Source organism: Urocampus carinirostris, chromosome 2 (assembly GCF_059441175.1).
Source record: "Urocampus carinirostris isolate Australia breed hairy pipefish chromosome 2, RoL_Ucar_1.0, whole genome shotgun sequence".
NCBI lineage: Eukaryota > Metazoa > Chordata > Actinopteri > Syngnathiformes > Syngnathidae > Urocampus > Urocampus carinirostris.
The window spans coordinates 53804351-53832303 of NC_142350.1; the positions used below are offsets into that span (position 1 = coordinate 53804351).

Here is a 27953-nt window from a genome sequence, read left to right on the forward strand (position 1 = left end):
CGAAATCTTCGTTCGGTTTAGAAATTTCGGAATTTCGGTTTGTTTGGCAATTTGCATACTCGGCAGCAAATCGGAAGCCCGCATCGAATAACTTGTTGCTTCCGGACTTTCCCGGTCTTTATAAGGTCGTGCATTTGCATATCATGTTCCAAAGTAGACGCGCAGAGAGCACAAGAAAAATGGATGAGTGGTTAGGAATCAAGCCAAAACCTCAGCCCAGAAGAAATATTCAGAAGAAGCTAACAAAATTTATGACGGTACCAAACGTAAACATGCATTAAAAGGAATTGTGGAAAGAGGAGTTCACCTGGCTTGTAGCAGACGACACAAGGCAAACAATCCACGAATGAAGATGATTAAATACAGGTACCTACTGACTTTTCAGAGTTGTCTGCCCTGGTGTCTGGTAACTTTTTGTCATGAGACACTCAGACACCGTGAATTGCGTGGTTTGGTTTTGTTTTCTGGTTTTTATTTTTGTTTTTGACCATTTATCCGGTACTTTATTGAGGATAACATTTTTGAGCACCTTGCCTTTGTTCCTGCTTCCCAACGTTTGGTTTCACTACATTCTACAAGTGCATTCTGATGGGTTAGGTTTAACCGTTAAACTGTTCCTCCACTTCTTTACCAATGAATGTTAGAGAATGGAAATAAACAGAAACAAAATACTATACCAGCCCTTTTTCGTGGTTATTGACGCACAGGTGAAGACCTGGAGAGACTTTTTAACCTATCAAAATGCACTCTGCAAATCAGTGTTGTGGCACGGGGTTACAATAGTGTGATAACATGATGAGCTCTAATGCCATTTCTTAAGTCATCTGTACCACTGGTGGTTTTGTATTCGCGCTCCCTCCACCACTAGTTGGGTTCAATTCCCATGTTTTGCAAATTTCGTCAGCTACAAATATTATCGCATTGCATCAATGCATTAATATGGATCCGTACACACGGAAGCTCTTTCTGTAGTCTTGATTTCAAGCGCCTTATAGTACAGTGCGCCTTATGTATTTTAAATATATGTCTAAAGACTATTTTTAGGGGGTGGACATTATAATACTATGTGCTTTACGATCTGGAAAATACGGTACTTCTTGCTGCGTTTGCATTCCAGATTCCCTGGTTGTCATTCCCAGGCCATCAGTAGCTTATGAAAAGGTACGAAGGCACCATAGCCAGGTTTGCTGCACACAACCAAGAGAAAAATACAATTTTTTATTAATGATCTTTGACACTTGTTCTGTGCTTTACTTAATCTAAGCTTCATATGGAGCTCACCAGTCAAAGTAACAGCGTCGTTTGTGATGGCCATCCCGCATGCCGTGATCTGGCGTCTGCAGTTCTACTCCCAGGTGGAACTCAGACTCCCCCTGCAGGTGACCCATAAAACGGATGGTGCCGGTGCTGATTTGGCCGGACGGCAACATGAACCGGACTCGGTGGCCGAGGTGCAGGTCCAAGGGGGAATGGGGCACAAAAACCCGGTGAGGCCCCAAAGAGTGCCCCGATGGAAGACTGGAAATAAACAGCGAAGGTGATTTTCAGGTGATAACGCAAATGGGCTTAAGAGGATATGCTTTCCCTGCCCTCTAAAATATAAATCACAATTTATATTATATGACTATGTATCATGTGACCTGTTTGGAAATGTTTGTCGCTGCTAAATGGTATTGCACTACTTTTCATTCCACTATTATTGCAACTTGCACCAGTCTATAAGCCATACGCCGTAAATATTTTCCTATCTAGAGATTTTATTTCGTGTTTAGCCAGGAGTTATGTGTCTAATCTCAATGCATATAATGATCCACTATGTTGTTATAAATTACTATTGAGACAATTTAATCCAAATGTTACGGGCATTTGAAAATCCTACAAGAATGAATGAATGAATGAATGAAAACTTTATTACGAACATTGTAAAATAAAAACAGGACAAAAACAATGACTCAACAACAAAAATAATGTTAACATAACATGTTCAAAAAGGGATAGTAAGAAGCAGACGGTTATTTTCCCTAACCCTTTATCTTCCTTATTAATTACATTTTACAGCTCCTCTTTTGTGTCTAAATATAACAAAATCTCGCGGATATACATAATACATAGGTCAGATATCAATAACTATAATAATAACAATAGTCACATATATACACTAATCATCGTATTACCCATCTATTAACGTAATAATGCCACTAGTCACTAAATATCATTGTGACACCAATGATAATAACAACACGAGCAATAATAACAGTTATAAAATAATAAAAGTAACAATAACAACAAGGTTAACTGTAGTTATAAAAGCAAAAATTCCAATCTCTAGATTCACTCATACCCCGTTTTCTTCATCTCTGTATTCCGCCAGAAATGTTTTTTTTGTATTTATATTTGAACACGTGAATAGTTGGACATTGTATCATCTTGTCTTGTAAATTGTTCCAAAGTTTGACTCTACACACACACACACACACACACACACACATACTTTTCCTGGTGGTTCTCACCTTTGGGATTTTGAATTTACTACAGCCCCTCAAATTATAATTTCTCCCTTTCCGAATAAATAATTTTTTTAGGTTTTCTGGCACCATGTTTTTGTTAACCTTAAATAGCAGTTGTTAAGTGAAAAAATCTAAATCATCCAATTTTAATAATTTGGACTGCAGTAATAAAATATTAGTATGATCCCGATATCCTTCCCTGTGTAAGGTTGTAATTGCACGTTTTTGGAGGATAAAAAGGGGCTGTAGTGAACTTTTGTCATTATTGCCCCAGACTTCTGCACAATATGTTAAGTATGGCAGAACTAGAGAACAATACAGTGGAACCTCGGTTTTCGAACGCCTCTCAGTTCGAACAAATCGGTTCTCGACCAAAAATTTCGAGAAATTCTTGCTTCGCTTTTCGTTCAAAAAAAATCGGAGTTCGAACGCCGGTACGCTAGGGTGCAATGCTGAGCGGCGTACGGGTGTAGATCGTGTAGATTGCCCCCGCCCCTCGTAAAGAACTGTTATGACGTGCGCGCGCACTTCTTTTCGCTTTCGCTTTTAATATCGGTGAACGGAGTGTTTCAGCCCCTAATTATGCCTCCGAAGAAGGTCGGTGCAAGCAGCAAAGTTGCTACAGGTGAAAAAAGAAGAGTTGTGCGTACAACTATTGCATTTAAGAAAGAAATAATAGCAAAATATGAAGAAGGTGTGCGAGTTTCCCTTCTTTTGAGGGAATAGAGAATGGCTTCTGCAGACCACCACAAAGGTAAGAAATCCTATTCATATTTTTTTTCTTTATTCTTTAACAGCTCACCACTTTTTGTGGAGACCTGATTTTTTTATTTTTACACGTTCATGTTAGTGTAATCTTTCGTACTGAATATTACGCTAACGCGAACGTACGATTAGCCTGGGTTAGCTACATGCTTAAGTTCAAAGTAAACATTCAGGGTGTTGGAACGGATTAGAACGATTTTACATTACTTTTAATGGGAAAAACGATTTCGGTGATCGAACAAATCGGTTTTCGAACAGGGTTCTGGAACGGATTATGGTCGAACACCGAGGTTCCACTGTTTGATAAATACAATGGATTATAGTTTAAAAGGAATTTGGCTTTATTAATTATTGAAATGCTTTTAGATACCTTAGTTTGTATGTGTCTGTATGTGTACAAGATGCTAACATACGTGTAGGTTGATCATTTGCAATGCATGTGCGATTAACACAACAACAAAAAAGTAATTACTATCACGGTTCACGGAGCCCTTAACCACCTGGATCGTTGGGGCACCGCTTCCAGTGGTCTGTATTGAGCTAGTACAGCGTGGTGAATTCCGCATTGAAGGTGATTATTGCCTCTTGGCAGAAGCTGTTTTTCAATCTATTAGTTCTTGACTTTATATTTTTATATTCCTGAATAGTTTAGCTAACACACCAACTAACATAAATGCTTTATGATCCTTTATCTTTGGTACTGGATTAAAATTTAGCATTAAAGTATTCCTTGTAGAAGCAATCTGTTTTGGGGGTAGGTGTTTGCTCCCCATATGAAACAGATTGTACTGGTTTACATGCAATGCAATAGCAGGAGAAGCCTTCTGATCAGACTCAATCTACTATATTATTGTGGAAAGTAAACATAAGAGATAAAATCTTATATGATTAGAATGTTAGTGTGTGATTTACAGAAAACACATATAGTTTGCAAAAATGCTGAGTATAAAACACCTTAGCTAGTACAGGTTTGAACTTTGTTAGAATATTGTGGTATGTCACTGCAAAGTCATGAGTGTATGAGTTTCCCTTTCTTTTAAAACCTTTTTATTCGTTTTGATAATCACATAATTATTTTAATAAATCTTTATTTCTATACTTCTTAAAGTGTTCATTTTATGTCTGAATATATTCATTCATTCAGTTTTTAAACAGTTTCTAAATTGGTTTGATGTGGTGGAGGCCTTGAGTCTCTGGATATCAATTAAATGACTGAAAAATCCAGCTTTTATGAGATTTGAGGAATTTTCCACTGAACCACCAATCCTTCGTTTTATCAAACCACACTCATTTCCTATAGAACATAGAAACACCAATCATCCATTTTGTCGAGGCTTTTTGTGAGGAACACAGGTTGTTCTGTATTCACAGACCCAGAATATATACCGTTTTTTAATGTTTTTTTATTATAATAAAAACCTCAACTGAAATACTTAGTTTCCACGCTTTTTTTTTAACTCATCTAGTCTCTGAACCTGGATGTTGGTTAAAACACACGGAGGAGAAAAGGCTTTTCCTCCTTCAAATTCCTGTAGGATAGGGCAAATAATTTGGACGAAAATTCATAAATTATACTTTACTATATAAATTTTCTGTATGATATGGTTTATGTAATAAAAAACGTTGGGGAACACCCACTACTCGAAAGCTCCCCTAGTCTGACTCCACCCAGGGTTGGGCCTTCAAACTTGATCCACAAGCAAGAACAAAAAATTATATTGCTGACAAGATAATGCTGAGTCAATGCTTTAACTTTGACAGCACTCATTTACTTATACCTTTTTTTCAGCTCTTACCTTAAACACAATGAGACGGGAAAAAACACACACAAGTTCTTCAATGGTCTACCGCAACTGGTTTTCATTTTCAAGTACCGGTAAATAGTGTCTAGATGTAATCCTTATGAGTTCTACCTTGATACAGTTGAGCAACATGAGGCTGATGTGTTGCTGGGCACAGGCGACAAGGACAACGGGCTTCCACGCGACGAAACGTCAGACCCTCTGCCGTGATGTCTGGATTCACGCAACGCTAATTGGATAAGATTTAGACAATGGTGATTAGAGTGGTCGGCTCAGGCTCTGTAATTTTTCTTTGTCATTCTGCTACATATGGACTAAAATTTGGATTTTTGTCCTCACCGAATATGTCCCCATTGTCCACTTTTTGGTCAGCGATGGTCAGTGCTCCAGCTTCAAAAATGATCTATGCACATATTCTGAGATTAGATCCCTATACTCTGGCATTCTCCTTGTTTGCATCCATACCTGATTGCAAAGAGTCTCCTGTTTCCTTTGCAGTTCTGCAAACTTCCTCTCCCACGATGCTCTCTCTAATGCTATCCTTGTTCTGAGTGACAGGATGTCCTCTTCGGTTTTGCTCAGCCTCTTCTGGAGTGCCGTGGTACGGTCCGGAGAGCCCGGTATGGTGACAGCGGGCATCTTGTTCTCACACCCTGGAGGTCAATTTTATTTATGAGATTCGGGATTGGTCTCAAATATTTTTGGGATAAAGAACAGGTTTTCTTGACCTTACTTGTGGGTTGTTTTAGAGAAAAACTCCTTTCTGCTATTATTTGTTTTTCCCTTGGTAGGAACTTGACAGCATTGTATGGACAAATCTGTGACATCAATAACAAATGTTGTTACTTTAGATAGATAGATGGAGCCATTTAAAGGCACTAGAGCTCCGGGGAACCACTGTCAGAGCCATTATCCACAAAGGGCTAGAAAACTAGGAACAATGGCAAAACTTTGTCGACCAACTGAGATTAGTTCAAGAGTGCAGCCAAGGCTCGTCCAGGAGGTTACAAAGAACTTTGCAAAACATCCAATGAACTGCAGGCCTAGCTAGCCTCAGTTGACGTAACTCCTTGAGGTCAGTGTTTATAACTCCCCTCCAGAAAAAGACTAGCCAAAAATGGCATCCATGGGATACTTCCTAGTCAAAAACGAGATTGCAACGCTGATTACCAAGCACTGCAAACCTTTCACAGAGGGTGAATTTATTATGGACTGTTCAAAAATACCAGGCTGAATAATCGGCCCTCACACATTTTCAGCTGACCGAATCTAGCCGGCTTTCTGAAAAGTTTTGACACCCCTGTTGTAAACGTTTATTTTCTGTTTTCGCTGCCAAAGGTGGCCCAACCCGCTTTTAGTTCAACGGGCAATTACTTTTTCACATAGGGCCAGATCGTTTTTTTTTGTTTGTTTGTTTTTTTGTTTGTTTGTTTTTTGTGCCTTAGCAAAATGAATTTAACATTTCAAAACTGCATTTTATATTTTGTTGGGTTGTCTCTGTGTGAGACGCTGTTACGATGATGATCCAATAGTTAATACTCTACAAGTTTATTTAGACTGTGTTTTATGTATCGCAGATCCATAAATTCCCCGCAGTACATCCTTCCAAAAAAGTCTGAAACTATTGTTAATATTATCAGCTATAAAGTTACAGATTTCACCCCATATATTTTTGACCATAGGGCAGTGCCAGAATAAATGACTTACAGTTTCACCAACTGCTAAGCAAAATGTTATTTTTACATCAATAGATTTCTTAAATATTTTCATTATGTGAACATTATAGATCACATAAAGTACATACTCTGTTTACACACCCCTAGTAAAAAAACAGTAATTATTCTTCATTCTCATTTTTTTCAATGCGTTTTCAATGCGTATTACATGTCTCCCAGTAGAGTATTCAATAAGGTAAGGAATGCCACTTATGGCCTGGTTTTGTGAGGGTTGCTGCCGCCATCTAGTGGCAAACATAAACCTCGAGAAATTATTGGGTGCTCACAAGCTCTGCACATATATTTGTGCCATGTATTTTATTATCATGCAGCATATTGTCTGTTACATGTGAAACTCACCCAAAGGAACCTACAGGTGCACAATATTCCCTTGATAGTCCAGGAAAAGACACTCCAGAGCATGCTGCCATCACGAGGGAGCATGTTTTCCTCACATGGTTGTGCTATGACTGAGAAGTGGACAGAAAAACATTAGATATTTATGCATTAATGGATAGTTAACTATGTGAAGCATCAACACCATGCATTTAACAAGTGTTTTTCCACTTGTGGTGGAATTTGTGAGGACATTGGGGGACCGGCCTGTGCTCAGAGGAAAAAAAGCTTTCATTTGGAGGGATTTATCCAGCCATCTTTCCAGCCACATACACATCAATTGTGCTGTTTATCCAAAATAATTAATCACAAAGGTAGTCCAAAATTTTATTTCACAGTTTGGCTTTAAAAATAAATGTGCACAGGCACAATTGTTTGGAAAGGACAACATTGTTCCAATTTGAAATAATTGAAATTTCAGGTACTTTTTGTTTTTCTCTGACTTTTTTATGTGATGTAACCACAAAAAAAAATCAGAAAAAGGTTGAATATCTTTACAAGGTTTAAGCGGATGCATATCTTAAGTATCCCGTCCGTCATTAAAGGGACAGTGTGTAATATTTAGTGCCTCCTAGTGGTACAAAGAAATTTTCATGTAGTAAAAAAAATAATTGATTTGAATACTGGGCAACAGTATATTAACTATTTTACTAAGGGTAGTTTCCATAAAAAATCATTGGTCGAATTTTTTTTATTTTTTTTTCACTGTGGAATCCGATCTTGGATTGGCGCCATCTTCTTCCAGCATCCTGCCGCTGCGCTGTGATGTGAATCACTGGCACTCGCTCGTACCAGGCAACACAGTGCCTTCTAGTGGTCTAATATTAAACATTGAAGTTTTAATGACCTGAGTGAACTGTTTTATTTTGTTTTTGAAAAGTAAACTTTTTTATATGCGGTATATATACAAATTGGCCTGGAATGGGGTGGGCGCCATCAGGCTGTACCTGCCCAAGACCCACCTGAGGAAATAGTGCCCCTATAATCCTTGTGGTTGAGGGATCCAAACAAACAAACATCTATATATATATATATATATATATATATATATATACAGTATATATATAAAGTGAGTGGAGAGCATGAGCTATGGCATCACCTATTGTACATATGTGCACCCACTAAAGAGAAAATTGCAAATAGATTACTTCTACAAAGAATACTTTAATGCTAGATTCTAATCATGTGGCCAAAGATAAAGGATCATAAAGCAGTGATGTTAATTGGTATGTTAGCTAAACTATTTAGAAATATCAAGTCAAGAACTAATGGATTGAAAAATACCAAGCAATAATTACCCTCATTGTTGCAGAATAAAACACTTGTTCTCTTGTTATGAGCGGCGGTAGTTCAGGAGGTAAAGCGCTTGTCCTGGGATCAAGAGGTCGCATATTCGATTCCCGGTTCCTCCGTGGTATATGTCGAAGTGTCCTTAGGCAAGACACCGAATCCTCAATGCCCCTGATAATTACATAGTTGCCTTGCTGCCATCGGTGTGTGCGTGGTACGTGTAAAGCACATTGTTAAGCGTCTTTAGTGACTTGACAAGTGCTTTAAAAATGCAGTTCCTTAATATTTTTCTTCGATTTTACCCATATTAATGTTATTACTTTATTTGTATCTGTTGAAACCGTTCTTGGACCATCAGGATTGCACTTTTTAATTTTTTGTGCATTTGACATGTTACAATAACACAATAGATTTTTCTTTCTATAACTCTGGAAAACATTGATGGAATATTTATAAACTTAATAACATTGTTCCACTAAATAATACTGAAGATAAATATATTTTCTAAAGTACTACTATTGGTAATACTGAGTGCAAAAACAGCTCAAATCAGTTTTTCGACATATGATTTATGAGATTCACCCAGATGTTTTGAAAATGCCTGACCACAACAATGCAGAGGGTTATAACTCAGAACTCAAAATGAATTGATTAAAAGTAAAGTGACAAGCAAGCCACTAACCTTCGCCTGAGAATCTGTCGACGCAAAGAAACCAATACGAGGTCATAACATGGTGATGTCTCTCCTTTTTTTCCCCATTAATGGCGGAAACTAATGTGGAGCACGCTGACCTGTTGGTACATGTCTCACTGGCCACGTAAATCGCGCCTAATCCTCTTAGTCGCCTAGTCCAGTTGCATGTGGCTTGTTTAATTTTGTCCGCTTAGCCTTATCTATTAATGCCTGCCCCTGACTTGCTGTCCTTCTCCCCGGTGAGACAAGAAGAGGCCTCTTGAATAAATATATAAAAATAAACCCCCGGCTATGTATCACCTGAACATTTTTTCATACCAGTGTCACTCAGAAACACCACAATGAAAGAACAAAAAGAGGAAAGGTGTGCTGCGGTCTGACGAGTCCGACTTTCCCAAATTGCTAATATCATGATTGTTAAAAAAAAAAACTCCGGCGAAATAGAACAATGAGTTTCATCCTGGTTTCTGTGATCAGGTAACAGGTAGTTAAGGTTCGAGTGTGTTATTGTCAGCAGAAAGGACGAAATTGAATATGTTGTTGGGCTAAAATTGTCCTAAACCTCTGCTGACTCATTTAGGAGGGGGGTGACGATCACTAAAACATCAAAAGTGTGTTAGAAAAGGGCACAAGTGTCTTTTTTGTCACCAGCAGAGAATTCAATGTTGTTTTGGTTACAAAGGCCTAATTGTGTATGAAAAAAAATATAAAGGGGGTCTGTGGAAGCCGCCGGGGACTAACACTCTGATTTCGTATTGTGTTTCACCGAAACCAAAGCATGTTCATATATCAATTATCAGGAACGGGGGTTAAGCCACAGAGTTATTCCTTGAACTGCAAGCCTTTTTGAAGCAATACGACTCTCGTGCTGCACATTTTCAAGTTTCATTAAAAAAGAGAAGACATCCAAGAACTTAAAACTTTCAGGAAACACCGTCTTATCATGCCATTTCGTTAAGATATCATTTAGAAAAATTGTCAGAAAAACATCTACAAATGTAAGGGTAGTTAAGTAAATTTAATTTAATAAATAAATCAAATAGAAAGTGAAAGTAAAAATGGCCAAAGTACATATAAGTGAGTACAAACCAAAATTATCGCAATGTATTGAATGTTATTTTAGAACAAAGTCAAACTTTTATAAAAAAATAAAATAATAGATGTTAATATTATATATATATATATATATATGGGTATATATATATATATATATATATATATATATATATATATATATATATATATATATATATATATATATATATATATATACGTATATATATGTATATATATGTATATATATACGTATATATATGTATATATATATATATATATATATATACGTATATATATGTATATATATATATATATATATATACGTATATATATATATATGTATATATATATATATATATATATATACGTATATATATGTATATATATATATATATATATATACGTATATATATATATATATATATATATATGTATATACGTATATATATATATATATGTATATATATATATATATATGTATATATATATATATATATATATATATATATATATGTATATATATATATGTATATATATGTATATATATATATATATATATATATACGTATATGTATATATATATATATATATATATATATATATATATATGTATATATATATATATATATATATATATATGTATATATATATATATATATACGTATATGTATATATATATATATATATATATATATATATATATATATATATGTATATACGTATATATATATATATATGTATATATATATATATATATGTATATGGTGGCACGGCAGCTGGGTGGTTAGCGCGCAGCCCCTCCTTGGGTTAGAGAGAGAGAGAGAGATAATAATAACAATCATTTGATAGTACGTTTATAAATTATCACATGGTTTGAATCACAATATATTTCACATTTTTTGAGGGTTTTTTTCTATTCCCTTTCTTCTCCTTACTATCTAACAAGGGAGTGAAGCAGGGAAAAGGGAGAATTTCCAAGTGTGAGAAGTGTTCTTTCTTGTGAGCCGCCGGAAAAAGAAAAATGAAACACCAGAAGAAGAATGACATACTCCAGAAAAAGTTTATAGTGCGAGGCTAGTTCAATTTTTAATCATTTAATGCTTGCAACAAAGAAGGCTTATAATACCATGGTTGTTTATTTCTGATTAGTAAACGCTTACAAAAAATAATGCTTATAATTGCTGGGCCGGTTTATTTTGATGATCATTGAGAAATTTCGACAAGTATGGTTGTAATGCACGGGTTGCCGTTATTTGTGATCACTGTTGGCCTCATTGTCACCGTTTGCCAATCATTCATTTTTTTTAGATTTCCACCTGCCTTAGAGTTGATTCACTTTTTTGTCATGTTGGAGGTTTTAATGAAAGAAAGGATTTAGGGGAGGACCTTTAGAACAGGAAATTGTACATCTTGAGGGTTCTGTACAGTCGTCTGTTGTTCTCCTTGCAATCTCATCTCATCTCATCTCATTAGCTACACCGCTTATCCTCAGTAGGGTCGCGGGGGTGCTGGAGCCCATCCCAGCAATCATCGGGCAGTGGGCAGGGGACACCCTGAACTGGTTGCAATCTCAAAATTAATTATTATTTAACTACTATTTATCAAAGTTAAAGCCAATGATTATATTTAAACTATGTTTGTTGCCAATTAATTACCAAACGTCATCAGGCTTCGGGAATAAGAGAATACATGTAAAGGTGTTACGTATTGAGGATAGATTTTTTTCAAATTGTATTCTGTTACATTTACAGAAAGAAGATATCAAATTAGAGTTGGATTTTGTAAAAATAAGGTCCCAGTCCCATGCGGGGAGTATAATTAACACACGTTTGTTACCTCCTGTCTCGATTACTGTAATGCACTACTCTCCGGTCTCCCGAAGTCTAAAATCAAGCGCCTTCAGCTGGTACAAAATGCTGCAGCGAGACTTTTAACCAAGACAAGAAAGTTTGATCACATTACCCCGCTTTTAGCTAACATGCGTTGGCTCCCTGTTAGCTTAAGATGTGATTTTAAGGTTCTGTTGGTAGTATACAAAATCATGCTTAGCTTGCTCCCTCATTTCCAATATGGCGGCTTACTTCACTTTCCTCATGTTGAGGTTTTTGAGTTTTTCCTTGCCCCTTTTGTAGGTTTTAGATCAGGGGATGTTGCAATAATAGTCTGTGGTTTGCAATAATCTATGGTTTGTGCAGCCCTTTAAGACTCCTTGTGATTAAGGCCTATACAAATTAACATGACTTGACTTGACTACCCGGAGTGACTCAGTCATGACTTTACTTTGCATTTTATTTAAAAGCATTTTTTTTATCGTGCAGGAGACAACATTGAACTCCGGTGTGCTTTTTGATCTTTTTCTCTTCAGCTTTAGCTATATTTACATTCGCCATGTCCAGTCCCTCTTTCTGCCGTCTCATTCCACATCCACACAGCGCTGCTCTTATTGTGACCTAAAGCGATGCATATCTCATCCGCCATGAGAAAGATGTTATTTCGCACAGTGTGCTGTACTTACCCAAGACACACCACAGGAAATGGTCCCCCTACAACTTGTGAGGTTAGGGGATCCAACCAACCAACCAACAAACTATACTATGTGGTTCAAATGAGAGTTTACTCTAAATACAAAAATGCCATGGTTAGATGTTTCCAATATTATTTTCTTGGTCACTAACATTTGTTAATCAGACTTTAACTATGGGTCACCTGCCTCCATGCCACAAATGTATCTCAATTCCTCGATTTTCTATTAGATGAGTATTGCGACTATAATTTAACTCTTTGTTTTTTTTCTTCCAGATGATGGCGTCCATCATCGCTACCAGAAGTGGCGTCACCAGGAGAATCCAGCCAAAGGGTTGGTGGAAGAGAGGAGGGGAGGCGACAAAGAGCACGAGTCTTTTTGCAAGAGGACTCATTCACTTCACCCGCAGCTGACACAAGACCTGCTACGCAAGGTGAGTTCACCCACATATAAAGCATCCTTCTTTTTGGTACAGTTTCTGCATTATATTGTATTAACAGGTTTTGTAAACTTGACGTATTTATGACAAATTGCTACATAAAAGAATTGTTTAAATTTTCCCAATGGAATTGAGACATTAATATCACATATCACATGTTTAATATGATATAGTGTATGAGTCACAACGACCTAACACAAGAAAGTCTGGTTGAAAACACTTAAGATGGACTGCAGGATTTAGTTTTCATTTTTAAGAATGTCTTAAATACACGCAACGCAATACAAATATATGTATCATTGTTTTTAGTCAGAGTTACCATATGTGCCATTCATTAGACATTAAGAAATTGATAGCATTACAGAATTTATTGTATATATAAATGTTATTTCAGTATGTGTTCTCATGTAAAAACACATTATATGTGCAAATTGACTACTACTATAGAAAGGTAAAAGCTTAAACTCTGATAAACTAAAACTCAACTCAATTTTAATATCAAATATGCTCTATGCACATCATACAACACCGGTTAAATTATTTATTTTACGGCCTGCAATTAATTGGGCACAATACAAATACTGTAACAAATAGTAGCAAGGTCAAAAAAATAAGAAACAGAAGCATGCACTGCAATTTTAAAAAGTTGTTGTAATTTAAGTATGCATGCATATGCAAGGTTGAATATAACTATTATGAATATAATCAAATTTATTTAAGAAATTGTTATTATATTTATTAAAAAATACAGGATAAAGAAACATAATTAGAAGTTATTGAGTAAGTCATTAATCTGCATTTTTTTTTTTTATCTTTCATTTTTCATTTTTTTAACCCCTTCATTTTATCCTTATATGTTTTTGGGAAGAAAAGCGTTTTGATTGATGTTTCGTGTAATGATTTCTCTTGTGATGGATTCAATTTTTGTTATTGTTTATCGTCTTGTTTTAGTGTTAATATTAAACCATTTCTAGTATTTGTCACATTACATATTTTCATGTATTTAAAATAAAGAGAAAAATGTAGCATTATAAAAATGTAATCTCTGACGCTAAGAAAATTGTTTATTTGGCCGATGATTTAGCTAATTCCAAATAATATTTGTACATATTATTACCATGGAAACGCATTCACCTTGTAAAACATTTCTGTTTGTGTGCAAGACAGCATCAAGTTCGCAATCACGTCCATGCAGTTACCATAAGAACGCAGGCCGCTGTTGTGGTTTTGTTTCCAGGGTGTCCAACCCAGAGGAGAAATATAAACAAGTGTGGCTCCTTAATCGGCCTCCCAATGGGACTGATCCAGAAGCAAATAATTTTTAATTGCGTGCACGGTTAACAAATGTACAAATACGGATGTATGCGCGCTTAAATCTCTAAACCAATAAATGACAAAGACGACTGTCCAAGTGCTGAGTTACCTTACCTTCGTTCCCTAAAGTTATTTATCTCAGTGCTTTCCTCTCTTTTGTCTCTAACCAAGCAATATGAGCTACTGTTCACCACAACAATTGGTGCAGTCAATGATAAAGCTCTCACGTAGGATATTTGCTCACATGGCGTGCATCGTTTAGCACAGAAGAAAGCCATTCAAACGACCGAATGCATTATGCCAGCTATGTCATGTCAATGTATTGGTTTTGTCATCTTTTTGTGTTTGTTTGTTTTTGTTTTTGTCATTCCAGATTATTTTTCCGCCTCTCTGACAATGGCCTCAACCACTTTACTAATGCCCACAGGTAGAAGCTTTGCTCATTCAAAAACAACTTGTTTGCAGAATCTATAGTGAGCTTTGGGCGGGAGATGTTTGACATTTGGACATGATTTATCGGATTACATAACAGACTTTGTATGATATTTTGATATGACTGGTTGTCAAACTTCTTACACAAAGCTCCAAATTTGTGTGACAGAATATTTCGATTAACCTTTCCCCTGTAACGTTTGCATACTTCTAGGAAGGAACTCAAAGACCGTAGTCTTTATCTTCAGTTAAAGAGTTGCAGAAAGCTTTGACTTTATAATGAATCGGAATGATCTGCATATATAGTCAATGACTTCCCAAAGCGCTTTACGGTGTGCTTCACATTTCCCAATAGCCGTGCAGCCGTGCAAGGCGCTAACCTGCTTATTATGGGTTCAGTGTCTTACCCAAGGACACATCGACATGTAACACGGAGGAGCCGGAATTCGAACTGCGATCTCTTGATTCCAAGACGAGCGCTCTACCTCCTACTGCCACCCCATATAGTGATGAACTTTTTTGTTTTTTAATTATAAATAAATAATTTGTCTTTTTGGGGGCAAAATATGGTAGTAGGATTTAGGGGAAAGGGTTTTCAAATTTCAATTCCCCCCTAGCCACCCCCAAAAAAACACCTTCATGTAAAAAGACCCAAGTTGTAATTTTCCAAATTATATTGAAATACATTGAAGAGAATGTTTCATTGTTGAAGTTTATAATTGATAAACTATAAACAGTATATAGTTTTCATTTTCAGGAAAACTATTTTTGAGATAATACATTACAAAAGTATTCCTTCATCTTTCATTGAATCTGATTATTAAAAGAAATACAACAACTACAAATACAACTATGACGATAAAATAGTTATATATTAAAAAAAACTAATTCAACATAAAGAAAAGGTGTCATTTGCTCATTCATCAAACTCAAAGGCAATTTCTGACTCAGCATTGATGATTTTGTGATATCGCCTCGCCCGATTCATTAAACACAGATCCGTTGTAATTACATTTGGCTTAATTTTTAAGAGCTATTGTTTTAATTTATATGACAATATGGTATTTTTTGTGGAAGCATTAAGAACTTTTTATTTTTTCCATGTAGTATTTAATCTAAAATTACTCAGACTCAAACCTCTAATGGCAGAGTTGATTAAAATATTGTTATAAGCATCTACCTTAAAATGAATTAAACTTCTTACCAAAAGCCATTACCACCCTGAACTCCCATCTACAACCTGAGCATAAATGCATATGCGCAGTTGGCCATTCATTTATTAGTGTTCTTTTTCAATGTTTTTTTTTCCTCCTCCAGGTTGGCTTGATATAACACCCCCACATCTTTCGTTATTGGGGCTTCTTCTTCTTCTCACCATGTCAGGAGGTACAGCGGGCGCCACCTCTCCCCCCGTCACCGGTATGGCCACATCCATAGATACAAGCATACCCCCCACCGCCTTGTCTTCCACAGGCGCTTCCCAAACCCCATCAAGCACGCGTTTATCCACAGCAGCTCCTAGCTTGTCGTGGATGTCATCCTTACCTGCGACCACCGTAAGCGAGCCTTCATCCACAGGTATGGTGATGTCTTCATCTGGAACAAGTGCCACTGGTTCTACAAGTATGGATTCATCTAGCTCAGTCGGTAGAACCACCTCTAGTTCCTCACCAGCTGCAATCAGTACCATGGCATGGTCCTCACCAAACGGGCCTTCGTCCACAGGCATGATAATGTCATCTTCCGGAACAAGTGCTACTGGTTTTGCAAACATGGCTTCATCTAGCTCAGTTAGTGGAGCCCCCTCTAGTTCATCACCAGCTTCAGCCAGTACCATGGCATGGTCCTCACCGAACGGGCCTTCCACCACCGGCACGATGATGTCATCCTCTGGGACAAGTGTCACTGGTTCTACAAACATGGCTTCATCTAGCTCAGTTAGTGGAGCCCCCTCTAGTTCCTCACCAGCTTCAGTCAGTACCATGGCATGGTCTTCACCTGTGGCCACCACAAATGAGCCTTTATCCACAGACTGGATGATATCATCCTCTGGAACAAGTGCAATTGATTCTAAAACCATGCCTTCTACTAGCTTTGTCAATGGAATCACCGCTAGTTCCACACCAGATGCAACTAGCACCATGTCATGGTCCTCACCTGTGGCCACCACAAGTGAGCCTTCATCCACAGGTATGATGATGTCATCCTCCAGTACAAGTCCCACGGGTTCTACAAACATTGCTTCAACTAGCTCAGTCAATGGAATCTCCTCTAGTTCTTCACCAGATGCAACTAGTACCATGGTGTGGTCCTCATCTTTGTCCACCGCCACTGCAGGTGAACCTTTATCCTCAGCAGCTCCAACCGGCGGCATGATGATGTCATCTTCCACCACAAGTGTGGCTGGTTCTACACCCATGGCTTTAACTAGCTCAGTCAGTCTTCCTAACATCGGAACAACCTCTGCTTCTTCATCCACATCAGCTAGTACCATGCCATGGTCCACAAGTTCATCCTTATCCACAGCCGTGCAAACTAGAGGCATGCTAACCAAAACAACAACTTCTGCTAGCTCAGATAGTACTTCTAATGTAGGAACAACCACAGCCACGCCCATGCCTGGCACCACCACCAGTCCAAATGGCGTCTCTGGGACAGCAATGACGATGATGATGACCACCACCAAGGCGTCCATGTCCACCAGTGTGTTTTGTTTTGTTGCTTATTGTACTATAATCATGTTTCTTTCCTTTTACGAAGACACGTGTTTTTTGGGGGAACTAAAGTATAATTTAAGAAAAGGTTTAGGGGATAATTCATATGAACTATAAATATTACTTTGAAAAAAATGTTCAATTGTTAACAAAAAACAATCTTTTTTTAAATGTAAAAATGCTTATTTTTTTCGAAGAAAATATCTTGTTACATTTTTTTTTCCATAAAACTAGAAACGTTTTAGTTATATATTGTTAGTATTCATTGTAAAAATTGGGTTTTTCCTAAATTTAAATGAAAAAATTTGTGAAGGGACAAAAATTTAAATTAAAGTTTTTTTTTTTTCAAATTGTCAATTAAAACAAAAACTTTGTAATTGTATCTAAATAATGATTATTTTTGTTATAATAACTATTATTGTTATTAATATTATTATTAAAAACTTTTGATTTTCCGACATTTAAATAGAGAAAAAATGGTGGCAGGACAGAAAATCTCAAAGAAACTCAATTTAAAAAAATATTACAATGCTCAAATTTTTTTAATTGTATTCAAATCATTATTACTGTTTGGTAGGGGTTCAGAACGTATGGCTCGCAAGCCAGATATGGCTCTTTTCATGACCACATATGGCAAGGAAATAAAACGCTACTGGTGTAAACTTAAAAAATTACACACTTACCCCACTAATTAAAAAATATCTGTGATAAAAGATGTAAACAATTGTTATAAAACCATGGTATTTGTATAGAATTAAATAATAACAAATAAAGACACGCAAGCAAGACTTCCCCCAAAAATCACATAACTTAACATACAAAACAAGTAAGCCGTGATTGGCCCTTACTTGAGCACAACTGTGTCGTTTTCCGTCAACAGCAAGTGGCAAAATGACCTCCCCTAAGATGGATATGAATGACTGTATTTTCCGGACTATAAGTCGCTCTGGAGTATTAGTCGCACCAACCAAAACATTCTTAAGAAGTCAAAAACAACGACGTAAAATATTAAGAGTTATTCATAAAACTCTGACCAAACTATCAGTTTCATTCCAAATCACTAAGTCCATTCGCTTCCTCCTTCACGTCACGTCAGATTCATTTTCACCTTCGTTTCTCGCTCACTCCAACCTTTCGGACGCTCGATTGTTTTCGGCTGCATGTTTCGCTATTAGCAGGTTGTAATCTGCAGAATAATGACTTTCTTTTCGATTACATTTTGTTCAGCTGTTCTCAGTTGTTTTTATAAATTACCGGCAATGTTGAGTTTATCAACATGGGCCTGTAGCGCCCTCTTGCGGTTAAGTAAAAAAATAACCTGTGAAATGATATACTGGTAATACAAATTAAAGAGGCAATGATATGAAAATGTGTTGATTCCATATATAAGTTGCACCTGAAGTATAAGTCACACCCCAGGCCAAACTGTAAAAAAATACTGCGACTTATATTCCGGAAAATACAGTATAGTGAGGAGCACAATTTTTGCACCAGTCAGTCTCATTTTTCCAAGATACAATTTTAGTATTTTTAATCCAATATCTACTTCTTCCACAGCAATGTCTATATCCGGCAGCACTACCAGCATGACTATGAGTCCAAACACCGGCTCAACCACAATGATGTCCGCGTCCTCCTCCAGTAGGTTTTTAACCGAATTGACAACAATTGTGTTTTTACCTGTGAATACTCTTTTGTCTCTACAGGCATGGCTGGCACTGTAACAAACATGAATCCAAACACCGGCCCGGGAAATCCTACAACCATGATGATGTACACTTCCTCTGGTAGGTTCTGTTCTATATATTTGCAATATTTTTAGTATCTGGTCTTAATCACCTTGGTTCATATTGACAGGGAGTATGAACAATACAACAATGATGCCAATGGACATGGCAAGTCCAATTCCAACTATAAATTCAAGTTTATATTTCTAGGTAGGTAATAATCTAGCTAGCTTAACCCTTTCTTACGTTTTGTCTCCCGGATGCAGATCTACTGTCCAGTATTCTCATGTAATTACTCAGAATGCAACGCCATGTACATGAGTCAGAATGCCACGCAATGTGCCAGCGGGGAATGGTGTCAGGTGAGCAAGTCCAACATGGTATTTTGGAACATGTCGACAAATCTGTTTTAAAAGAAGCCTGAAATAAATGCCAATCATTTTTATGTGCATCTTCTCGGATGTGTAAGGTGAAGCAATTCTCCAATGTTTTTGTTATTATTATTTTTATATAATTATTTTAATTGCCATTGATTACAATATGGTGTACTTTGTTCACAATGAGATTAGATAGGTAAACACCTAGAAAAATAGAATAACATTTAAAAAGGAATATTAGGGTAGATAGGCAAATTTTCAAGGTAGTGGCCTTAATTGTATCTGGTTGGTTTGTTGGTTGGTCAGTTGGTCGGTTGGTTGGTTGGTTGGTTGGTTGGTTGGTTGGTTGGTTGGTTGGTTGGTTGGTCGCATCGTTGCTTGATTGGTTGGTTGGTTGGTTGAATACCTTAACCACATGGGTCGTAGAGGCACCATTTCCTGTGGTGTGTCTTGGGCAAGTACAAGCTTGTGGCTCCGGTCCCTCTCCAGGCCAACATATGTTTCCACCCGATCTCTCACTGGGTATCTTTCGCGTGATAGACAAGGGAAACATACAAGAGTGACATGATCAGAAATATTGTACAAAACTAAGAATAAAGAAAGTAAACATGAATGCATTTTTCTATAGTGAAATACTGATTTTGTTGTTTTTGTAATGCAGGGAGTTTGAGTGAAATATCTTTAGATTAAAAAATTTGATACAAAGAAAGTAGAAAATACAAGAGACATATTTTCTATCCTACAATTTCTTTTTTTGGGGTTCCCAAAAGCTTTACACACTTTCTATTGCCAACGAGAACTTCACCACACCCTTAAGCGGGGGTCGGGAACTTTTTTGACCCAAAGAGCCATTAAAGCAAACATATTTTATATATATATACAATATATATATATATATATATATATATATATATATATATATATATATATATATATATAAACATACATACATATACCTGCTTAAGGGTGTGGTGAAGTCAAACATCGTTGACAATAGAAAGCTGTCAGACACCAGGAACCCAATTGCGTTAGTTTCTTAGTTTTATTGAGAAGGAGACGTAAGCTGGCACCCACGATCCAGTGATCGTTGGTTGTGGGGAGCAGGTTGTCCGGGACGCGGAAGTGGCACTTCTCTGGCGAGCGATAGCAGTGTCGAAGAGGGCAAAGCAGGGAGGGTTGTCGGGGCGCAGGAGTAGAGACGTGATCAAACGGAAACAGGTCGAAGCCGGGAAACGTACGAGAGCCAAAAAAACAAGGAGTCAGGTTCGGAAGGCTTGCCTTAGCGGGAGCTGAAGGGTCGCAACGATCGGACGCCGGTAACAGGGAGCCGGGGGGTTTAAAAAGTGGCAAGGAGCCAATCAGCGACCAGGGCTGTTGGCGCCACCGGGGCAGCCGCAGGTGCCCCGACTCAGTAATCATGACAAAAGCATGTTCCTCTGCTTTTTGGGGCCGGACGAAGTCGGTCAGGAGCAATTTGCTGACAGGTTGGGTTTTCAAAAAAACTTAAAATTGAAAACGATTCGCACATAACTTCATTAAGCTGTTTTACACAGGTGTACAGTTTAGACTGCAAAGTTATTGACTGAAAGGCAGACAAAGGAAGAATGCAGAATACAATGCACGATGAAAGTCGGCAAAGTAGTGAAACTGCGGAAAGTACACTGCGATACAGCGAGGGATTACTGTACTGACATTTTTGTGCTGATTTTATGTTTTGATCATACGTAAGATTTTTTTTTTATATCTATATTTGTTTTCTTTTACATTAAACCAGCTGTTGAAGATGGAATCTATGTACTACATGGCCAACTGCAGCGCCCCCTGCAGCAGCATCTGCGCCAACGACACAGACACAAACTGCACCGTGGCCTGCTGCAACACAACGGGCTGCCTCGCCGACACTTTCGCTAACCTGATGATGACCACGTCACAGGGTACGCCACACGTCGCTTTCAAACTGACTTTCTGTATCCTTTGGTGAAAACGAAAATATCTTTGTTTTTGTCAAGGAGTTTCTCCATCCACCCCAACAGTTACCATGTCAATGACGGTGGCACCCACCCAGCCGGCTACGACGGTCCAGGTAAGGACTTAGACCATTTATGTCAATGTGAAGGCTCACGGGCCACATCCGGCCCCTGGAAAATGGTTTTCTATTGCCCCTGAAATAATCGTGATTAATTATTGGATTATATTGAAATGTATTTGTTCTCCCCGCAACCCTACTGAGGATAAGCGGTGCAGCCAATGAGATGAGATGAGATATTTGTTCTCTTTTCGGTAGATGCAGTTACGTTCGGTATATGAAAGCCACAAGTGATGCAATGAGTATTGCACATGATACTCATTATTACGGAACAACATCATTTTCCCCCAGTGATTTAGGATCTTGTATCCGTATCGTCACACTAACGCCACCATTGCTGAGGTCTTGCTCATATCTGAAGAGTGGGATGACGCTTTACACCGAAAAACAACATTGTCCAGAAGATGAGGGTGCTGTATCTGAGTGAGATCAGGATGCTTCTCCTGCTACTGGTGACCATGGAAACTAGTACTGTTTGATGTGGGGGAGCAAACCCTACCCGAAAAAAAAACAGCCTGGAGAGGGATGGGCGCCACCAAGCTGTACTTGCCCAAGACACACTATAGGAAGTGGTGCCCCGATGACCCTAGCGGTTAAGGGATCCGTAATTGTGAACAGTGTACCTGCCAATGACCCACCACAGGGAATGGTGCCCGCACAATCCTAGTGGATCCAACTAAACAACCAAATAACCAGACTATATTTGTCATTTTAAAATGTTTCAATATTCGATCACTCTGGCTTGTAGCTTATTTTTTGATTTGGTTCTTCCTTCCGATTGACACCCCTGACTTAAACCCTCTTGTTGACCAAATGCATGCATAAAGATTGTCAGAGCCTATCATTTTGCAAATTACCTTATAGGCATTTAAAATGATTTAAAAAATCACACATTTTACACACCACAGACTAATCTTCCTGATGTATCTCAAAATTAAATATTTCTAGACTTTATTTACTTAAATAAAAGGAAAATTATTTAGATTTTCCTGACTGACTGTGTCATTATACTTTCTTTTACTGTATGTTAATCTCTCAATCATTTCCCAATCTGATAATTCACGTGACACACTCTACTCCACCAGATAATCGCTTAGAATTACCTTTTATAGGTATCCAACAAATTGTTACTTTGTAGACTTTGGCTAGAAGGCGGGAGCTTTCTTTCTTATTTATGATCTAAAAAAAAAATCTTATTTTGATTTTTAAAAATCCTCCACTGTAAACTAGGGGTGCATAGTTTTAAAGCATCCTCCAGAGGATTTATTGGCCTCAATTTGCTGAATGGCGGTATTGCGGATAGGTGGTTGGCCCACAGCCAGTGTAGTGGTTCAGGGTTCAAGTCCAGCTACTGCAGCCTGCCCGTGAGGAATTTGCATGGTCTCGCCATGCCTGCGGGGTTTCCTCCGGGAACTCTGGTTTCCTCCCACATTCTAAAAAACACGCATGTCAGGTCCAAATTGTCCCTAGGTGTGAATGAGCGAGTGAGTGGCAACCAGTTCAGGGTGTCCCCTGCCCACTGCCCGAGGGAAGCTGAAATGCGCTCCAGCACCCCTGTGACCCTACTAAGCATAATTGGTGCAAATAATGGAGGATGGATGGAATTTGCTGAATTTAGAGAGATCATTAGATCCTCCTTGTTTTGGTCTGAGGTCATCCAATTTCTCTTTCTGCTGAAATAACTCAAAATATAGAAGAACAGCGTCATATGCCACTAAAAAATTAGTTCGAGTAGTTTGCAGCTTTTGTTCTATGTCTTATTAAACAAGTATAGAAAAGCCAAAAGTTTGCGTTAATAAAAATTTTAATGAAAACATATAGATTGTCAGGTCTGTTTTTTAAGAGGTAAGGAATTGGAAATCGCTCAAAAATTTCAGTGTATCCCACACCATTGGATAATGTGTAGATCATATTTTTGATGCCCAGCATCTAGGACCTTACTGACTTAAATTATAAGGGAGTGCAAATTCCCAAAATGAGTTATTTTATCACAAATTTGTCCATGCTCTGATTTGGGGAAAGCAACAGGTTAGGCTACATCACAGTGGTACGCAGTGGAAAAAGGGACACATTCTGTTTGTGGCATATCGGCGCCGTGGGTCAAAATTTTCTCCTCCCTAGGTCCCTCAAGGAAACAAATGCCACCAGGGGACTTGCACCGGCACCACCTGCTACACCAGCTTTAGCAACACAATGCAGACGTGCTCCTCTTCGCAGCTGCACTGTCAGGTGGGTGCCATACAATGTGCCACACAATCCCGGGAAATACATGCAATATTAAATTGTAAAGAAGAACGCTATTGTAAAGAAGTTGTGAAACATCACGGTAATGTGAAAAAAAGCATATCCCCAAAATTTGTTTTGCTCATTATCTAAATCGTTTTTCTATTAAAGAGCTATTAAACACACTATTTTCTAAAACAGTCAGTATTAAATGTATTGTTGCTTGCTTTAAAAAAATATTAATATCCAAAAGTCTTTTTTGGGGAATAATGTCGTTAATTCATCTTCCTGACAAAAATGTGAGAAGTGTTCTTCACATGACAGTAGCAAAACAAATATTTTTGTTCCACTAATCAATGCTTATCTCATGCTTATTTTAAGTATATTTTTTCTTGTTTCAGTATATTTAACTAATTTTCCCGTTAAAATTTGAAAATAATACTTAAAATGGGCAAATAATAGATTGTAAATATTTGAATAATTTTAATCACATTTATTTTACTAAAGAAATACGGAAATGAGCCATGCCAATAATTACTAAATTAAGTGAATTATGCAGTAAAATATAATCACTTTATTGTGGATTGTTTTCTTGTTACACCAGCAAATAATTTAGCTTGTTCTAAATATGTTTTCTTATGTTAAGAATCATATCTGGTAAAATAGATATATACACAAGAAAAATTATCTGCCGGTTTTACAAGAAAATGTAACTTGCTTATTGTTTTACTACATTTTCCTATACTGTATTATCTAACAATACTTTTTGCAGTGTTAATTCGTAGGGAAACACCATTACCGTTCTGTCGGATTGTGTGTATTTTATGAAACTGAAAATTAAAACTTAAAAACGTGATTCCAGAAGATGGCGCAAAAGTCACTTATTATATTAATGGCGACAAATAAGAATAAATTGAATATTTTTATCCTCTTAAAATAACTGCCTAGGCCGAAGAGGCAAATTTGGAATTTTACTAAATATCTCTTTAGTTTTTATATTCCATGTTTGACTGACTTTTTATAATATAAAGCGTATGTACAACCAAATTGATTAATAAAATCAAATTATTTGTGCAGTACTTTTATGCAACGGATTGCAACTCAAAGTGCTGTATAAAAACAATAAATGTATAATAGAAAAATAGAATACCCCTCTTCCTTGCCACCCAACAACCCGAAATGCCAAATACAGAGACACACACTATGGTTAAAATAAAATAAAAACAAACTGAATACGTAAATACATACATAAAATCATGGCAAGGCAATAGTAAATGCAGGGATCAGAATGGAGATTTTCATTTTCAGCTGAAATAGCCAGGGTCCAGGGGCCCCAGGCCCCGGCCAGGTCCAGGGCGGAGCCCGGTGGGGGAAGCCAACAGCATTTATCTTATTTGCTATGTGAAAATTGCACTAGAATGAATTAAATCCAACAAAACAGAAACCATGTATTTTTTTCAGTTTTAAGATGTTTAAAACAATTGGGGGATTACTATGTTACAACCATCACCATTGTTGTTGTGTTTTGATGATGAAGATGGACCTTGTATTTAGCTACTAATCAACAATATATATGAAAATATATACATTAATAACCATTCATCATTAATTTGAAAATAGAATGCACAAACTGAACATGCTTAAAGAAAATACATGTCAGTCTGTGACAGTCTTCTCCAGCCATGACCACTTAAATTTATTCTTGATTCCTTTATCAATCTCGGAGACAAAAGCCTCGTCTTCTTTTCTTAGTATTTTCATATTTACTTTTTCAAACACTCATTTCACCGTTTGAAAAGACCGGAAAGAGCGCCATGTTTGAGAAAGCCAATGCTCTGAACAAAAGCTCCGCTGATTGGTTATCAGCGAACCTATCGACCAATGGTAGGAGTCGATCTATTTGTTGTGTGTTATAGATCTAATGTGCTGCGCTTCTTTTTGCCGATTTTTCTCGCGATCTCTAACTGCTAACTTGGGGTGATGAAACAGTCACGTATCATACCTCACCCCCCCCAAAATATTTTCTCATCGAATTTAGACGATTTACGGGAATGATCTTTGGGGTTCAAAAACAGCGGAAATCCGCGGATCCGCGGAAAAGTCTGATCCCTGTAAATGTTAAATAGTCACGAAATGGATGTTTAAAAAATGAGATTATTGTATCATATTGGATGAAAGCACAATTTTTGAAAATGTGGGTCATTTCACCATTTTCTCATTAGCTGATAAAGCAAACAGTCAACTCAGCCACACAGTGGACAGCAGGCTGCACCGCCAACTGTTCGGCAGAGACACCTTGCCGGGACGCAACGCTGCCTCCCTGCCACTTGGAGTGCTGCAACGTGACCTACATGTCGTGCTTGTGGCTCAACGGGACCCTCAACCACGTGTCCTCCGGGGCCCCGGAGCCACATCTTCAGACAGGCCTTACGACGTCCTTTGTGTGCCTGCTGTTGACCTCTATTCTCCTACTGTGAGGATACAAAAGTTAAATCTTTTGTATATGTTGCTGATGCTCAATTGTATTTTGCATGATTTTTTGTTACACTTTTTCTCCCACATCGCATTTCATGTTCACTTTTATTTAATTAAGAATATTTACACAGACAGTGTCCACCAGATATCGTTGTGTTGCGTAGTGCAGACGAAATCTAATGCTAAAAGCACAAGGAGTAATACAAACTACGGAATGACCAAAAAGCATATTTTTTCTCCTTGTTTTTTGCCTAGCTTTACACCAGTTTTTTAGGGTTTTAGGGTGCCTGTAGCAGCAAGATGACAATGATGTCAGCTCCCTATAGTGAGGGTCATCTTGAGTAAAATAAATGGTAATTTTTCAAACTACGAGTATTTTTTTAAATGCATGTTTATACGATAGTTTGTGTATTTTGCTTATTTTTTTCAATCAATATGTTGTTTTGTTTTTGTTTTTTTATGAACAAATGAGGTATTGAATAATACACACTGTCCCTTCAAAGAAACAATAAATTGTTACACATGGCCCAAAAAATGCAATATTGAATTCAGAGGATAAAGAAAATATTTAAAGATCTCAATAATTTGTCAATAAATCAAGAAACCGCAACCAACATCCGCCCCTTAAAACATAAATGATGTACTTAGCTTCAAGGCAAAACCACTGCAAACAAACCCTATATTGTAGGTAATTCATTATATTCTTACAATTTAAATGCAACAATTATCAAACGTATTTTAGTAAGGACTGTGAATTTTTCAGTATGATTTTTTTTCTCCTCTGTCATGCAGGCCCACCTAATGAATTATCCGTCCATCATTCATTTATCTTTTTTTTCTGCTGTCTTTAAAGCCATGATAAGAATAATGTAGCTGTGATGATATATTTAATATTAATATGCACTTTATGCAGCACCTCGAGAGACCTTTTACAGGGTGTAGTCGAAATTCACTGCAATGTTTTACCCAGAGGCGCATGTTTAGTTATCTTTGTAATGTCCTTGTTTTTGTTTATTTGTCTTTATTTGTGACATATTTACTTGACAAAACGTGTTTATAATGTCTTAGGTATATATTTCACAGTCAAAGTGGCATTTGAGAATCTTCTGTTATACATTATACATGGAAATAAATCTCAACTATCTGAAATTTTATTTGGAGATGTTTTTAATTTTGACCATGTTTGTGATTACATATTGTACAAACGGAATGCATTTTGGCAAAGCTCGTAAATGAGGGTCAGGTAGGAGAGCCTCCGCTAGCTTGTGCTTGTGCTTTGTTTTCAAAGCTGGGATTTATATTCCACGTTGCAAAATATGTATTTTTTTTTTGTTTGTTTGCTTGAATTGGGGTACTGATAGAGTCCCGATTACCAGTGATATGCAAACTCGCTCGATTGAAAACTATTTTAGCATAA

General features: G+C 37.2%; 2 protein-coding genes across 4 annotated transcripts; one reads left to right on the forward strand and one right to left on the reverse strand.

Moving 5' to 3' along the window:
- Positions 1 to 632: 632 nt before the first annotated feature.
- Positions 633 to 9298, reverse strand: LOC148372496 (uncharacterized). Of its 3 annotated transcripts, none has more exons than XM_088328046.1 (9): positions 9158 to 9288; positions 8484 to 8616; positions 7150 to 7259; positions 5808 to 5892; positions 5540 to 5727; positions 5414 to 5477; positions 5186 to 5303; positions 1282 to 1518; positions 633 to 1187 (listed from the first exon to the last, which is right to left on the reverse strand). In XM_088328046.1, exons 3-9 carry the CDS (start codon positions 7231 to 7233, stop codon positions 1130 to 1132), a joined length of 834 nt encoding a protein of 277 aa, XP_088184172.1. In that variant the 5' UTR covers positions 7234 to 7259; positions 8484 to 8616; positions 9158 to 9288; the 3' UTR covers positions 633 to 1129. The 3 variants fall into 3 exon arrangements, with proteins under 3 accessions (XP_088184172.1, XP_088184173.1, XP_088184171.1); XM_088328047.1 differs by having other exon boundaries at positions 8484 to 8646; positions 9158 to 9184; XM_088328045.1 differs by lacking the exon at positions 8484 to 8616 and having other exon boundaries at positions 9158 to 9298.
- A 3849-nt stretch (positions 9299 to 13147) lies between these two features.
- On the forward strand, positions 13148 to 27560 carry LOC148372497 (uncharacterized). Its single transcript, XM_088328048.1, has 11 exons — positions 13148 to 13182; positions 14876 to 14929; positions 16252 to 16353; positions 19206 to 19289; positions 19355 to 19435; positions 19506 to 19543; positions 19642 to 19737; positions 21527 to 21686; positions 21762 to 21835; positions 23960 to 24067; positions 26284 to 27560. Exons 2-11 carry the CDS (start codon positions 14899 to 14901, stop codon positions 26536 to 26538), a joined length of 1029 nt encoding a protein of 342 aa, XP_088184174.1. The 5' UTR covers positions 13148 to 13182; positions 14876 to 14898; the 3' UTR covers positions 26539 to 27560.
- Positions 27561 to 27953: the final 393 nt, after the last annotated feature.